General features: G+C 45.6%; 1 protein-coding gene across 3 annotated transcripts in view; it reads left to right on the top strand.

Moving 5' to 3' along the window:
* Positions 1-16,122, top strand: part of ZMYND8 (zinc finger MYND-type containing 8) — a 123,770-nt gene that overhangs the window by 62,589 nt on the left and 45,059 nt on the right. For all 3 annotated transcript variants that reach the window (XM_049780509.1, XM_049780508.1, XM_049780510.1), the window contains 3 exons: positions 5,906-5,961; positions 8,740-8,817; positions 9,684-9,799. In XM_049780509.1, coding sequence (XP_049636466.1) covers positions 5,906-5,961; positions 8,740-8,817; positions 9,684-9,799 — 250 coding nt within the window. The remainder of the gene's footprint in view (positions 1-5,905; positions 5,962-8,739; positions 8,818-9,683; positions 9,800-16,122) is intronic.

Genomic DNA, 16,122 nt, shown 5'->3' with positions numbered 1-16,122 from the left:
GAAATAGCTCCTGGCAGGCACGGGGGACCATATGGGACACTGGGATTCGAACCAACCACCTTTGGTCCTGGATCAGCTGCTTGCAAGGCAAACACTGCTGTGCTATCTCTCCCGGCCCTAAAAAAACTTTCTTGAATGTATAAAATAACCTGGCCATTTCAATTTGCCTTTCTATAATGACTAATAGTATTAAATATTTTTTATACACTTATTAGTCGTTTGCACCCCCCATTTTTTGGTGTAAAGTAACTATTTGAATCATGAGTTTATTGAAAAAATTTGGTTCTGGGCCGGAGTGATATTATGATGGGTATGACACTTGTCTCGCATATCACTGACCTGGTTTCAATACCCAGAATCTCCTATGGTCCCCTGAGTCTGCATGAGTGATTCCTGTGTGCAGAACCAGGACTAACCCCTGAGCACTGCCAGGTATGAATTTCCCTCCCCATCCAAAAAAATGTTCTTTGGTGGCTTTATTATAGAACTATGAAAATTCTGTATTTCTGGATTTTTCTTTTTGAGAATTTAGCCTTTGAGACAGGGTAGCGGGGGGCTTTCAGTGCACTCTTCTTGGGGATGAAAGTAATACTAGGCATAGCTCAGAGGTTACTCCTGGCTATGCACTGGTGAATTACTCTTGGGCAGTGTCCGGGACCAAATGGAATGTCGCTGATCAAACCCAGATCAACTTCGTTCAAGGCAAGTGCCTTCCCCATTGTACTATTGCTTTAGACACTGTTGTACTCTTTTATTACCTCTCTGTCACTCCATAGTCATCTCTGTTTTATTCCTGCTTGGTACAATTTTCAGTATGTACCCTGGCAGGTTCCTCCTGCCCTGCTGGAACACTCCTCCTCCTCCTCTTTGCCTATATCCTTCTGTGCCTTTTGGTCACCCATGAGGTCCATACAAGGTGTTCTTACTAGTAGTTGGACATCCAGTTAGTAGCAATAATCCTACTTTCTGGAAGAAGATGTTTCTGATTTTGAGTTGCTCAGAATATCAGTTTTCTTTTTTTCTTTTTTTTTTTTTGTTTTTGTTTTTGGGCCATACCCGGCGTGCTCAGAGGTTTCTCCTAGCCCTCTGCTCAGAAATCACTCTTGGCAGGCACCGGGGACCATATGGAATGCTTGCAAGGCAAACGCCCTACCGCTGTGCTATCTCTCTGGCCCCAGAATATCAGTCTTTTAAGGGCAGACCTTATATCTTGGTTTTTGTTAATGCTCGGGGCTTACTCCTGGCTCTGCATTCTTGGATCTTCCTGGCAGTGCTCTAGGTACCATTTTGGGTGCCATATGGGATGCTGGAGATCAGACCTGGGTCAGTCTCCTTCAAGGCAAATCCTCTACCCACAGTACCATCAGCTACCCTCTGTGGCATCGCTCTCACTCCCTCCCATCTTGTTTTTTGTACATTCCCCGCACCCAGCAGTGAAAGCTTATGTTTAAGGAAAATAGAGGTGAATAGCTTTAAAGCACAGAATTTGCATTACTAACTTAATAGGAGAGCTGGTGGATCAGGGAGAGAAAGAGGCTCTGGATACTGAATAAGTATGCAAGGCTTGTAAGCGCAAATAGGTATCAACAGGTGATCAAGGACACAAGTGACAGAAAACGTCGGCACAGGCCAGATCAGCAGTGATAGAGATTTCCTGCCTTCTTTAGCATCTCTGCATATGATTGGTTTGTTGGATATAGTTTTAGGATCTTTTTGTTCAAGACACAGAATTTTAGAGAAGACCTTAATATTAGAAGAAAGTGGCTTTTATTAGGCCCTCTGGGCTGACCACTTAGCCCCCCACGCCAGACTGGTCTTCAGGGCCAGGCCTGGTAAATCGGGCCGTGGGGGAGGGTGGGGGAGAGAAACCCCTCCCCTATGCATACACAAACTACAGAGGCAGGGGCTGCACTCAGAAGACTCCACATGCCAGGACTTCTGGGTGCCTTCCATTGGTATGTTGGGGGCTCTGGGCAGGACAGCTAGCCATAGGCCCCCTGGGTTGACCACTTAGTCCAGGGGACTGAGACCCCCCCCCCACGCCGGACTGGTCTTCAGGGCAGGGCCTGGTAAATCGGGCCCTGGGGGAAGGGTTAGGGAAACAAATTCCTGTCGTATGCATGCTGGACCCCATTCATGTGTTCTTTTCTTACTAGTATTCATTTTCAAAAGTGCCCGCGCGACATATATACTTTTTAACTTCACCCAAAAATGTTCTTTTTTTTTTTTTTGGTTTTTGGGCCACACCCGGCGTTTGCTCAGGGGTTACTCCTGGCTGTCTGCTCAGAAATAGCTCCTGGCAGGCACGGGGGACCATATGGGACACCGGGATTCGAACCAACCACCTTTGGTCCTGGATCGCTGTTTGCAAGGCAAACACCACTGTGCTATCTCTCCGGGCCCAAAAATGTTCTTAATTCTTGATTGTTTCTAGGGAAAAAAAAATGGAATGCTCTAGATTTGGAGGATAACATTCAAATAGGTCTCTCAAATCAGTGCATATGTAGACGTGACTTCCTATACAGTGGTCCTCTCCGACTGCCAAGTCTAATCCATAAACAATTCAGCTATACAATGTATATAGCCCCTCTGATATATTGCCCCTCCCCCACACCAGAGCCCCTTCTACTCCCTCATCTCCCAATCCAGATTTGTTATCTTCCCCTTAATTAACTCTCTTTACCCTCAGTTCTTAACTTGTTAGGCACCAAGACCGACCTCATGCCCCAACAGATTCTGCCCTTTCGCACACCCCTACAAAGCTCATTATTACTCCTTAACTCTCTCATCCCCAACCATCAGTACCCCACATTTACTCTTTTTATTTGTTTTTGTTTGTTTGTTTGTTTGTTTTTGGCAGTGCTCAGGGGTTACTCCTGGCTGTCTGCTCAGAAATAGCTCCTGGCAGGCACGGGGGACCATATGGGACACCGGGATTCGAACCAACCACCTTTGGTCCTGGATTGGCTGCCTGTAAGGCAAATGCCGCTGTGCTATCTCTCCGGGCCCACATTTACTCTTTTTAACTTCAGTACTACACAGTCCTAATCACAGACCAAAGTCGTGCATTGGATTTAACAACCCCCAACTATTTCAAAAGACATAAAATGGACACATATGTCTTTTGAATATTTTATGTGTATTTTCTTTGACAGCTATAATTCTTACTAAGTATTCTTTTACAGTGACGATTCTACCCACTTTTTATCTTTTCTTCTCTTTGTGAGCTGTTCAATAAGGAATTTTGGTGAAAGAGTCCCTCAGTTTAATGCTTATGATTGAACCATGTCATGGGGATTGTTGGACTTGTTCCTATGGCCCCCATATGCGCCGATAACGCCACGTGACATTGTTTTTTGTTTGCATAGGCACATTAAAATGGGAAAATATGGGCCTGGAGAGATAGCACAGCAGCATTTGCCTTACAAGCAGCCAATCCAGGACCAAAGGTGGTTGGTTCGAATCCTGGTGTCCCATATGGTCCCCCGTGCCTGCCAGGAGCTATTTCTGAGCAGACAGCCAGTAGTAACCCATAAGCAACGCCGGGTGTGACCCAAAAAACCAAAAAACCAAAAAAAAAAAAAAAAAAGGGAAAATATTATACATACAAATAAGTTCTTATCTAATAGAGATTGGAACACACAAATCTTGTAGTGCAATGGACCTTACACCCTGAACATTGATATAATGGCCAGGCAAAGGTTTCAGAAGAATGGGCATCCTCCATTTACCCCTGAACCGGGAAGCTATTACAAAACATCCAAGGTTTTTTATAACAACACCTGGAAGCAATCCTTTACTGGGGAAGACTCTACCACTGCTCTGACATCGATCTGCTCAAAAGAGACTTCCCTTAACACTAAGAAGACTTGACAACAACAACGCCCTGATTACAGGACAAGGCTCTCTGCATTGCCCTTTTAATTGTGAGGTGAAACGAGAGGACGCTCCGCACCATCCTGACTGAAATGTAGGATATGCAGATTTCAGGATCTTTAATACAGAAACATGATACCAACAACAGAGACTGTGTGAAAAATAAAAGTGTAATGTCACTACAGATAATGACTTGGCTTGGACAAACTAGTTTGCCTGGAGCCTAGAGTTGGTCTTATGTCAGGAAACTTCAGGGGTAGGGTCTCCTTGTATTTAGGCCAAGGCTTTTCTTTTCCATGTCCCTCATATTTTGGTGGGCCTATGCAAACAATAATTGCCATTCTAACACTGTTTTTACTGTGCTCCTTTGACTCTAATCCTTAAGAAAAACAACCCACTTAAACTTTTGAGGTTAACTTAAACTAATATGCATGTGCATGGAAATGTAAAAAAGTACTTTGCCAGGCCTGGAGAGATAGCACAGCGGCGTTTGCCTTGCAAGCAGCCAATCCAGGACCAAAGGTGGTTGGTTCGAATCCCGGTGTCCCATATGGTCCCCCGTGCCTGCCAGGAGCTATTTCTGAGCAGACAGCCAGGAGTAACCCCTGAGCACCGCCAGGTGTGGCCCAAAAACCAAAAAAAAAAAAAAAAAAAGTACTTTGCCGGGGCTGGAGAGATAGCATGGAGGTAAGGCATTTGCCTTTCACGCAGGAAGTCATCGGTTCAAATCCCAGTGTCCCATATAGTCCCCCATACCTGCCAGGAGCAATTTCTGAGCATGGAGCCAGGAGTAACCCCTGAGCACTGCTGGGTGTGACCCAAAAACCACCGAAAAAAAAAAGTACTTTGCCATCAGTGTTTAAGGAGTTACATAAGTTTTATGGCTTTAGATTGCTTTATGTGCTGCTAAGAAATATTATGTATTACAATCTGGGGACTTGTAGGACAAAGTCATTGTACATGGATTCTGTTTTATTTTTCTTAATGTTCTTTGGCTGAAAGTTCAAAGTTCAGATATCAGCAAGGGGATTTCTGAGAATTCTGTTTATGGGTGATTGTCCTTTCACTGTAACTTTACCTTGTCCTCTTTCTTTGCATCGTTTTTCTCATAATTAAAAATAAAAAATTAAAAAAAAGATAAAAAAAGAATAGTGGCTTTTATTTTTTGCTATTGATTGTTTTACTATTCTGTGCAATGTAAAACCGAGGAATCTGGACCTGGAACAATAATACAGTAGGATTATAATACAGAGTAGGATATTTGCCTTTCATGCCATTGATCTGCATATGATACCTAGCATCTCATATGGTCCCTCAAGCTCTCTAGGATTGATCCCTAAACTCAGAGCCCGGAGTAAGCCCTGAGTACTGCTGGGTATGACACCCCCCAAAAGAACACCTCCGGACAAATAGAAGAAAAAAATGGTAGAATCTGTTTTATTTTAATTAATTGTGGTTTTGTGAGCTGAAAGGTGTTTGCTTCCTGGTCAGTGCTCATAAAGGTGACTATTCAGGGCCAGGTTAGATATCAAGGCCCCTCATTCTGCTCTAACCCTTGGAGCCATCTCCCTGGCCCTGAATAGCAAGGTATCTAGAGGTTGGCCTGTCAATCATGAGCACTGTGTTATGTGACTAGGAACATTTCTGTTTGCTTCCTAATTCAGCTTCTTGAGGTGTTTAAGTTGTGTGTAAAGCACCAGGGACACCATAGCTATGAAATAAATGACTTTCCCCACCCCAATCACCCTATCTTTCTTGGGTTGCAGATATTAGTCTGTAAATCAGAGAAGAAGCCACAGGTATAGCTCTCATGTTCAGAGATGACTCATTATTCTTTGTTGATGGGAGAAGTCACATAACTTGAAATTAACTTGAAGGTTAGAAACTTCTGGTTTTTCTACCTTGGGAGAACATGAGCAAGAATGGTGTTGGTGGAAGGAAGTCCCAAGGCCATGTGTACAGAGTTGGCATTTGAAGTACACTTGTTTTCTGCTTCCTGTGAATTACTCTTGTTCTCTTATTCCCACAGGAAATCACAAATTGACTCAAATAGCGAAAGTGGTCATCAAGATCTGTGAGCATGAGGTATGTATTTCCTGACATCACTCCTTGTCGGGGTTCTTGGGGCCATAGTGGCCATGTGCAGAATCTCCTGGGGGAAATTGCTAAGTTTGGATTTTGTTGAGACAGTGCCCACTCTCTTCTGGGAAAATAAGGGCAGCCATGAGATGTTTGATCATTCCCACACACTTCCTCTCCCCATGGTCTCAGGGCAATGGAAAGGACACTGGGCATCCTAAGTGAATTTGTTGGGGGGGGGGGGAGGTCATACCCAGCAGTGCTCAGGGGTTAATCCTGGCTCTGGGCTCAGAAATCGCTCCTGGCAGGCTCAGGGGACCATATGGGATGCCGGGATTCGAGCCACCGTTCGGTTGCATGCAAGGCAAATGCCATACCGCTGTGCTATCTCTCCAGCCCCCTGAGTGAATTTTTATTTTATTTATTTTCAGAGTTCAAGCTACCGTTCGGTTGCATGCAAGGCAAATGCCATACCGCTGTGCTATCTCTCCGGCCCCCTGAGTGAATTTTTATTTTATTTATTTTCAGAGTTCAAGCTACCGTTCGGTTGCATGCAAGGCAAATGCCATACCGCTGTGCTATCTCTCCGGCCCCCTGAGTGAATTTTTATTTTATTTATTTTCAGAGTTCAAGCTCTTCATTTCTTCATTAAAAATTTATCTTAGGCACTGGGGCTTAAAACTTTCTGTAAAATTTCATGCATAACACATATCAGTACTATACCTTCCACCAGGCCTTTCCTTTTACCATTATTTTACATTGTCTCAATGTCCACCTCCATTGGTCTTTTGCCCCTGCCATGTGAACTTTTTTTTTTTGGGGGGGGTGCATATGTAGCATTTGGGTTACTCCTAGCTCTGCGCTCAGAAATCGCTCCTGGCATGCTTGCGGGGGAGTGGGGGAGGGAACAAACAATATGGGATGCTGGGGCTTGAACTGAGGTCATTTCTGGGTAGGCTATGTGCAAGGCAAATGCCCCACTGCTGTGCTATCGCTTCGGCCCCTGGGCCTGATATTTTTTTCAGAAAGTGGCCCAACTTTTCAGAGAGCATAACTCACAGGTTTCTTTGCTATACACAGAAGGCCTCAAGGCTCATTTCTGGCAGACTTGGAGGACTATATGGGATGCTGGGATTGAATCTGTGTATATTTTTAATTTAATTTAATTTTTTATTTTGATTTTGGTTTTATTTTGATTCACACCCTATAGTCCCTGGGGGCTATTTCTGCCTCTGTTTGGGAATCACACCTGGCACTCCTGGGCTTAGTGTGTTGAAACATCTCTCTAGCCTTGAGAAACAGTTTTATGATCTACATATTTTCACTTAATTTGAGAGTTTTTTTGAGTACACACATTGGTATGAGAGTTTTTTCCTCTTGCTGTATTGGATCTTTCTATAAATGTCAGACCACACACCTGTCACGGCTCTGGGTTGATTTTCCTTGGTGGATACTTGAGCAGTTGGTACAGCTCAGGATGTATGTGCACTGATTTTTCTTTTTTCTTTCCTGACCTGGAAGTTGTAACTTGAAGTATATATTTGGATTTTAGGCCACACCTGGTAGTACTCAGGGGTTATTCCTTGCTTTGCACTCAGAAATCACTTCTGTGGTCGGAGTGGTAGCACAGTGGTAGAGTGTTTGCCTTGCACGTTGCTGACATGGGATGGACTTTGATTTGATCCCCGGCATCCCCTATAGTCCCACAAGCCACAAGGAGTGATTTCTGAGTGCAGAGCCAGGAGTAACCCCTAAGAGCTGCTGCGTGTGGCCCAACCCCTCTCCCCCCAGAGTACTAGAAAAAAAGAAATCACTGGTCAGCAGCATGCAAGGCAAATGCCCTACTGCTGTGCTATTAGTCCAGCCCCTTGAAGTATATGTTTATATCTTTTCCCCTAATATTTTCACCACTGAGAACAGTGGCATTTGATGGCAATCTTGGTTTGTAGTTCTTAGATAACAGGTAGTGGTTCCTCATTTTATTTTATTTCTTTGGTTTTTGGGCCATACCTGCCAGTAGTGCTCAGAGGTCACTTCTGAAGTCTCAGGGGGCTGTATGGAATGCTAGGGATCAAATCGGGATCAGCTGCATGCAAAGCTAGTGCACTAGCCAGTATATTCTCTTTGGCTCCTTAAATACTTATGCCTAGGGTCCAGAGTATTAGCACAGCTGTAGGACATTTGCCTTGCACATGACTGATCTGGGACAGACCTGAGTTTGATCCCTGGCATCCCATATGGTTCCTCAAGCCTGCCAGGAGCAATTTCTAAGTATAGAGTCAGTGACTCCTGAGCACCACCAGGTATGGCCTCAAAACCAAAACATAATCACACCTAATTTAGGTGAGTGGTCACTCTGGAGTTTAGGGCACCATATGCCAGTTGTCAAAATCTGTCCTACTGTATTCAGAGTTTGCACTGTAACCCTTTAAGCTCTCCCTTTGGTGGCTCATATTCTATTTGATATAACCAAAAATGTCTTTAGAGGGGTGACGTGAGGTGTTTCTACAGGGGTGAAAATCCTGCAGACACCCCTCACTGTGAGAGGTGGGACAGCATCATGCTTGCGTTGGTGGGTGCTGGCTCTGGCTGTCAGCACTGGGGGAGGCCAGTATGGTGGGTTTCAGGATTTGTGGGACATGGTGAGGTGGGTGAGGTGGGGTGTGTGTGAGAAGAGACGGCTTCATCTCTAAATGAGCTGTGCTGTGGACCATGGCTTCTTTCTTCATCTTCCTTTCCCAGGGTCCTGGGAACCATAAGTGCTAACCTGTTTTTTCTTTGCAGATGAATGAAATTGAAGTTTGTCCAGAGTGCTATCTTGCTGCTTGTCAAAAACGAGATAACTGGTTCTGTGAGCCCTGTGTAAGTCCGATTTCCTTTTCTTGTTATTTTCTGTTCTATACCACCTAAGAAAGTACCTTCTCATTGCTTGATGACCTTGGAAATGAATCTGTTATTGATGAGACTAGGGCAGAGAGTGACAGCTGCCCAGGTCTCCTGACCTGTAGGTTCCCAAAGATGGTGTCCTGATACCTTGTGTAGACAGCTTGAGGCAGAATGAATGGTCTCACCTCTGTGATGCTGACAAGGGGGTGCTTGGGTCTATTTTAGGGAGAATAGAATTATCTCCTGGATGAACTCTGGTTTAAAAATCATGGTTGTGGGAGGGGAGGTAATGGTAGAAAATGGTCCCATTGATTTGCATTTTCCAAACCAGCTTAGAGGAAAGTGGGAGGGCTGTTGCTGAGGTTTGAGGCGACTTATACTGGAGCGAGCTGGCAAGTCAAGCTGAGAATCAAAGTAGAGCCTGAGTCGTCTTGCTTTTGGAGATGGCATCTGCATAGTCAGTTGAGATTCTGTGTAGCCTTTAATAAAGGCTGACACTGCCCCTTGATGTGGGCTGGATTTAAGGCACATTTAATCCTCCAGTCTAACACTGCATGTCAGCATCATCCACTTGATGTGCACTTTCTTCCAGTCCTCAGCTAATAACAGTGGGGCTAGGACTTGGGCCAAGTGCTGTCATTCCCAGTGCTAGCTTTCCCCATTGAACGTCTTCCCCAGCTTTGTCCCCCTTCACTGGGCTAGTTCTTGAGATTCCTCCCTAGTTCCCCCAATCTGTTCTTTTCTAATCAGTGACTTGTATCACCTTGGCCGTACTTTACCCTCAAGCTTTATGTGTGTATCTTGTCAAATATAAACTCTGGATTTTGTTTTTCTTTTCCTAGAGCAATCCACATCCTTTGGTCTGGGCAAAACTGAAGGGGTTTCCATTCTGGCCTGCAAAAGCTCTGAGGGATAAAGATGGGCAGGTTGATGCTCGATTCTTTGGACAACACGACAGGTGGGAGTTTTACAGAAAACAAGCAGGCTTTGAAAGCGCACTTTCAACTGGATCTTTGATACCAACAGTGGATAGACAGAGGAGCAGAGGGTTGAGTTTCTATTTATTATCTCATAAACATCTCAGTGAGATGTTTTCTTCTTTATTTTTCCTTTTCCTCCTCCTCTTTCACTTCTTTTCCTCTTCATTTTTTCTTTGTGCCAGGGATTGAACCCAGAGTCTCGCATAGGCAAGGCAAGTACCGAACTGCTGAGCAAAATGCCCCCAGCCCCCAATCCAGTGATCATGGGCTGATAATATTGTCCTGTGCTGTGTTAAGCCTGATAGTGCCTGGCTTCTTTTTCCTTTTTTAAAAAGGTCTTTTTAGAAAGGAGTCTTGGCTTTTGTGGTTTTGTGGGTGAAACCGGCATTGGAATTGGTTCCATGGCTATTTTCAGTCCTGCTGTTCTTTTTTGGGGGGAGTTTCTGGAGTAAATTAAACTGCTGTGCAAATTGCTTTTCAAAATAAGGCTTTGAGGGATCAGAAGTATTTCCCACCCGATTGCCAGTAAGTGAATCTCCGATTATTGTGCCCGGTAGTTTCCTCCTGTTCCCTTTTCTCTGAAGTGAAAATGGGAAATTACAAGGGGTTGCTGTTTTGACAGGTGCAAACCCTCCCTCCCAGGCTTTGTACCCTCCCCTTTCCTTCCACTCACAGTGAAGTGAATTATTGTAGCTAATAGCAGTTCCTTTCCAGCTCAGCCCCCCTGTGTGCGTGAGAACAACAGGTAGGTAGAGATGAGCAGCAGTTAATATCCTCGCTGGTAGAGATGAGCAGCAGTTAATATCCTCGCTCTCTCTTCTAGCCAGTTATGTTATGATTCAATGAAGCAAAAAGCCTTTTTGCTTTTGAAAGCCCTCCCAAGCAATTTGAAAAAGTACGTTGAGTACATTTAAAATCCATGTTCTAGAAATTATACGTCCACGTCGTAAAACGCTGTTTGTTTTTTTTTCTCTCAACAATCCAGAATCCGAAACCTTGCTTCAGTGGTTAAATTTTGCGTGTCATCTTGCAAATCACAGCAAAGAGTGAATTTCAAAGTAATCTGTAGAATCATTTCCTAGGAACATTAGCATTTCAATGTCAAGACAAAATGGAAATTTGGTTGAATGAGTCCTAGGTTTGAGAGGAAGTCATAGATTAGTTTGGTTGTAAAGTTCTCTAAAAACAAAACAGAGAAACAAAACAAAATGAAGCACTCCTTTATTTTTTTTTAACTCAAGAAATGAAAACGGTATCATGAGAGAAGATAGTACATTGGGAAGGGTGCTTGTCTTGCATGTGCTTGATTCACGTTTTATTCCTAGTATCCCAGATGGCTCCTTCAGAGTAATTACTGCCAGGAGTAATTCTTGAGCATCACTGGGTGTGGCCCCATTTCCCAACCTTCCCTCAAATGATAAAGGTATCTGGTGTTTACCAGTTTTACTTACTGGGTATACAAAAGGGGAGAGACAGATACTGTCTTTGCATGTCTGATGACAGAGGACTTTGGGAAAAGATGGTAAACACATAGGGAATAAGCAGTACTGTCATCAGGAGGTAATTCTGGGGTGACCAGAGGAAGGAGTCAGGGGCCAAAAGGAGACAGACCTAGGGAAAGCTCAGGCCTTATGTGTGCTCAGGAATAGGCAGCGGGAGCATAGTCTGCCTTGATTGGAATTGGGGAGGAGGGGCTCTGGTTAGAAATGGAACTAGTAGGGGCCAGTCTCTGTCACCTAGCATCTGGCCAACTGGAGCGTTGTGAAATTTCTAGAGGATCTGGGCCTCCAATCCTCTACCTTACTTGGAGGTGTTGATGGGTTCTGGGTTGGAACTGTCAGAAACTTTTGGCTTCTATGTTTATGAAGTTCTGACAGCTTCTCACCACCTAAAGGGCTCCTTAAAGAGCTGGGCACTGGGACAAGCAGGATTGAGAGAGTTGTGAAGGGCTGGTCCTGGATGCTATCTCCCTTTAGGCAACCATCAGAGCCCAAAGTATCTATCTGCTGGACACTTGTGGGAAGAATGAGGTGTACATCAGAGTTGAAAATGGTGCAGACCGGGGCCAGAGAGATAACACAGCTGTAAGGCATTTGCCTTGCACACAGACGATCCAGGACGGATGCTGGTTTGAATCCTGGCATCCCATATGGTCACCCGTGCCTGCCAGCAGCGATTTCTGAGCACAGAGCCAGGAGTAACTGCTGAGTGCCGCCGGGTGTGACCCAAAAGACAAAAACAGAAAATGGTGCAGACTTTGGCATATCCATTATTGAGTTAGTACAGGTGAGTGTGTGGGCCTGTCAATACCAATTAGGGGCATGTTCTTGAAAGCCCATCATTTATGTCCCCCCCCCCCCATATTATTATTATCTTTTTTTTTTTGTGCCATTACCCAGTGGTGTTCAGGGTTTACTGCTGGCTCTTGCTAAGGGTTCACTTCTGGCAGGTTCAGGGGACCATATGTGGTGCTGGGGATTGAATCCAACTAGGCTCTGTGCAAGACAGGCACCTGACCTGCTGTATTATCTCAGAGACTTCTTATACGTTTGCCTTTATGAGTTTTTTTCTGTTTTCCACAATTTATTCCTTTTCATCATAATGTTATTAAAATAGAGCTATCTGGGGCCAAAGTGGTGGCGCAAATGATAGGGCATTTGCCTTGCACATGCTAACCTAGAACGGACCAAGGTTCGATCCCCTGTAGTCCTCCAGGCCAGGAGTGATTTCTGAGTGCATGGCCAGGAGTAGCCCCTGAGCGTCACCAGGTGTGGCCCAAAGAGCAATCTTACAAGTGTCTCCAGAAAGACAAAAAAAAAAAAAAAAAAAAAAAAAAAAAAAAAAAAAAGCCAAACAGTACAAGCTTGCAGAGCTAAGAAAGAAAGGGCTAGTTCTCATTGAATACTGACCCAGCTGCTACACTGTGTCTGTCTTCGTTTTTGGGAGGCCGGGATGGGGATCCAGGGCCTCCTTATTACACAGCATGTGCTCTGTCCCCAAGCTGCATGCCCGGCTCTCACAGGCCCTATCTAAAGCAGCTTCTCAAACCCTTTGTGAGAAGAATAAAGCTGAGAGTCAGCGAGAGAGCAGCTCAGCCCTGAGTCCGGCCTCTCCTGACCTCTGCTGCAGGCCTGGGTCCTAAGAGCCCATCGTATTTCTTTTCAGATGTTTCCCAGGCCTGCTTTATGGGGGAGGAAGGCATCATTGGCCAAGCAGCTTAGTGGAAGGTACTTAAGAAGCCAGGAGGGGCTTGAGACTAAAACAGTGTCTGTGCCTGGTGGGGCCACCTGCTTAGATGCAGTTCAGTTCCTTTGTTCTCCTACACCTTGAGGCCAGGCCTGCTACAGTCCCAGGGATCCTGAGTGCTTCTCTGGCTTGTCCTGTCTCGCCCCTGCTGTAACAGGCTGTAACAGTCTCTGCAGCATCCTCTGGAGGACCCTTGGCTCCCACCCAGACCTCGTGCTTCATGGCCCTGAGCCCACCCTCCTCTGCAGTGTGGCAGCCACCAGCAGAAATAGAGGGGAAGCTGTTGCTGGTCCAGCCCTCCCAGCATGCAGAGATTTAGGGTTTGGGGTCCAGGTTTCATTTGCCACCAAAGATCTTCAGTCTGCCAGAAAGTACCCTGAATTCTGTGTGTGCATGAATATGCTTGTCTTCTCTCCTGGGTTATTTTCTCTTTAAAATGAATGGTGAGGAGGTGGAGAGTAAAGCTGATAAGATGATGCTTGCCTTGCCCATGGTCAGTCTGGGTTCGATCTCTGGAACCCCGTATGGTTTCCCAAGCACTGCCTGGAGTGACTCTTGAGTGCAAAGCCAGGATTAAATAAACGCTGATCATCGTTGGATTTGCCTCTCAAACAGGTTAATTTGGTTTGGAGCAGGGAGATGGCAACAGTTTAGAGGTATATATACCCATCCCTAGTTGGAGCCCTGATACTGTATATGTGCTTTCTCCTCCTCCCATTTGTGGCCCCTGATCACCCCTGAGTAATGCAGAGCCACTAAGCATCATCACATTCTGGGACCCTTAGCATTGAACCTCCCAATCCAGCATCACCAGAAGTGACCACCCCAAACCCCTCTGAGCACTGCTTAGGGGAGGCTCCCTTTCCAATAAAACTTATGGGGAAGTGCAGCTAGTACTCCTGATTCTTTGTAAATACTGAAAGACAGGATCTCCTGGGGTCCCCAATGCGCCTCAGGATACTGCAGTGTTGTAGTCCTTTGAGCTCCTGACTCTGGTGTCTGGCTGCATTTTATGGTCTGTGAAATCCAAAGGTCTCCTTTGGAAAAGCTCATTTCCTTCAGCTCCTCAGCTGCAGAGTGGGAGGAGACTGGGGAATCAAATGTCACAGTGACTTTGGGCCTGACAGCCTTGCCCGCCCCCAAGCATGTAAGCCTGTCTCTGTTTCCTGCCTTCTGGTTTCTGGTGGCTGATTCCAGAACAGCAGCTCAAGGGTCCTAGAGTCTTTGCAAAGCCTGTTAAGCCTTGAACAGTTCAGAGACAGGAAGACTGAGCTGGCCTGGAAAATGACAGTTGGCTTAAGCTTTGTCTGTCTGTCTGTCTGTCTGTCTGTCTGTCTGTCTGTCTGCCCGCCCGCCCTCCCTCCCTCCCCCTCTCTCCCTCCCCCCCTCCCTCCCTCTCTCCCTCCCTCCCCCCCTCTCTTTCTTTCTTTCTTTCTTTCTTTCTTTCTTTCTTTCTTTCTTTCTTTCTTTCTTTCTTTCTTTCTTTCTTTCTTTCTTTCTTTCTTTCTTTCTTTCTTTCTTTCTTCTTTCTTTTTTCTTTCTTTCTTTCTTTCTTTCTTTCTTTCTTTCTTTCTTTCTTCTTTCTTTCTTTCTTTCTTTCTTTCCCTCCCTTTCTTTCTTCTCCCTCCCTCCCTCCCTCCCTCCCTCCCCTTTCTTTTTTTTGGGTCACACCTGGCAGCGCTCAGGGGTTACTCCTGGCACTACTGGCAGGCTCAGGGGACCATATTGGATGCAGGGACTCGAACCACAGTCCTTTTGCATGCAAGGCAAATGCCTTACCTCCGTGCTATCTCTGGCCCGAGGGCTTGTTTTCTTGGGAGATTTAAAAACCTTGTGTCTTGGGGCCAGAGCGATAGTACAGTGGGCAGGGTGATTTCCTTGTGTGTGATTTGTGGGTTTGATCTCCAGAATTCCATATGGTTCCCCTGAGTATCACCAGGAATGATTCCTGTGTGCAGAGCCAAGAGTAATCTCTGCGCATAGCTGGTGTGGCCAAACCCCAAAAAATAATCGTGTCTCCTTGTAGGACTTTGGTATTCTCATGCTTCTCTCAAGCCCCATGAAGAGCTGTCACGTGTTGTGTGTGTGTGTGTGTTTGCGTGCGTGTGTACGTGTCCCCCTCCCATTATTTGCAGTGCTGGGGACTGCATTCAGGACCTTTAATACATGCATGGCACCAACCCTGCTCCCAAGCTACATCTGGGGCCCTGAGAACTGCAGTTTTGTTTTTAAAAATATAGTTATTCTTGTTTGTTTTTAGATCATGCCCAGTGGCAGGCTCTTGGGACCATATGGGATGCTGGGAATTGAACTCGGGTCTGTCCTGAGCCAGCCGAGCGCGAGGCAAATGCCCTACTGCTATGCTGTCGCTTCAGCCCCTCAATTTTTAAAAGTACTTTATTTAAACATCGTGGTTACAAGGTTGTTCAGAATACAGTTTTTTTTCCCCACAGATAAAGTTGTTCATGATTGAGGGGCCGGGAAGGTGGCGCTACAGGTTAGGTGTCTGCCTTGCAAGTGGATGGACCGCGGTTCGATCCCCCGGTGTCCCATATGGTCCCCCCAAGCCAGGGGTGATTTCTGAGCGCATAGCCAGGAGTAACCCCTGAGCTTCAAACGGGTGTGGCCCAAAAACCAAAAAAAAAAAAAAAAAAAAAAGTTGTTCATGATTGAATTACAATCATTCATATAATCTTCACCAGTGAGCATTTCCTGCCACCAATTTCCTGTTTCCCTCTCACCTTCCCTGATAGCCTCTTCCTCCTAGCCACCCTTCCCCACCTGCTTCTGGAACAGGCATTTTACTTCTCATAATCTGTCTGTCTCTATCACTTTCTCTCTTTCTCTCCCACACCTTTTTTTTTAGGGGAGAGGGGATCACACCCAGCTGTGCTCAGGGGTTACTCCTGGCTCTAAGCTCAGAAATCGCTCCTGGCAAACTCAGGAGACCATATGGGATGCCGGGATTCGAACCACCGACCTTCTGCATGCAAGGCAAACACCCTATCTCCATGTACCTCTCCAGCCCCTTCCTCACCTTTTTTTGACACTGTGG

The sequence above is a fragment of the Suncus etruscus genome, chromosome 9, assembly GCF_024139225.1.
Source record: "Suncus etruscus isolate mSunEtr1 chromosome 9, mSunEtr1.pri.cur, whole genome shotgun sequence".
NCBI classification, from domain to species: Eukaryota; Metazoa; Chordata; class Mammalia; order Eulipotyphla; family Soricidae; genus Suncus; species Suncus etruscus.
Note: the sequence above shows the minus strand (reverse complement) of the source record. Positions and strands in the feature narration are given on the sequence as shown.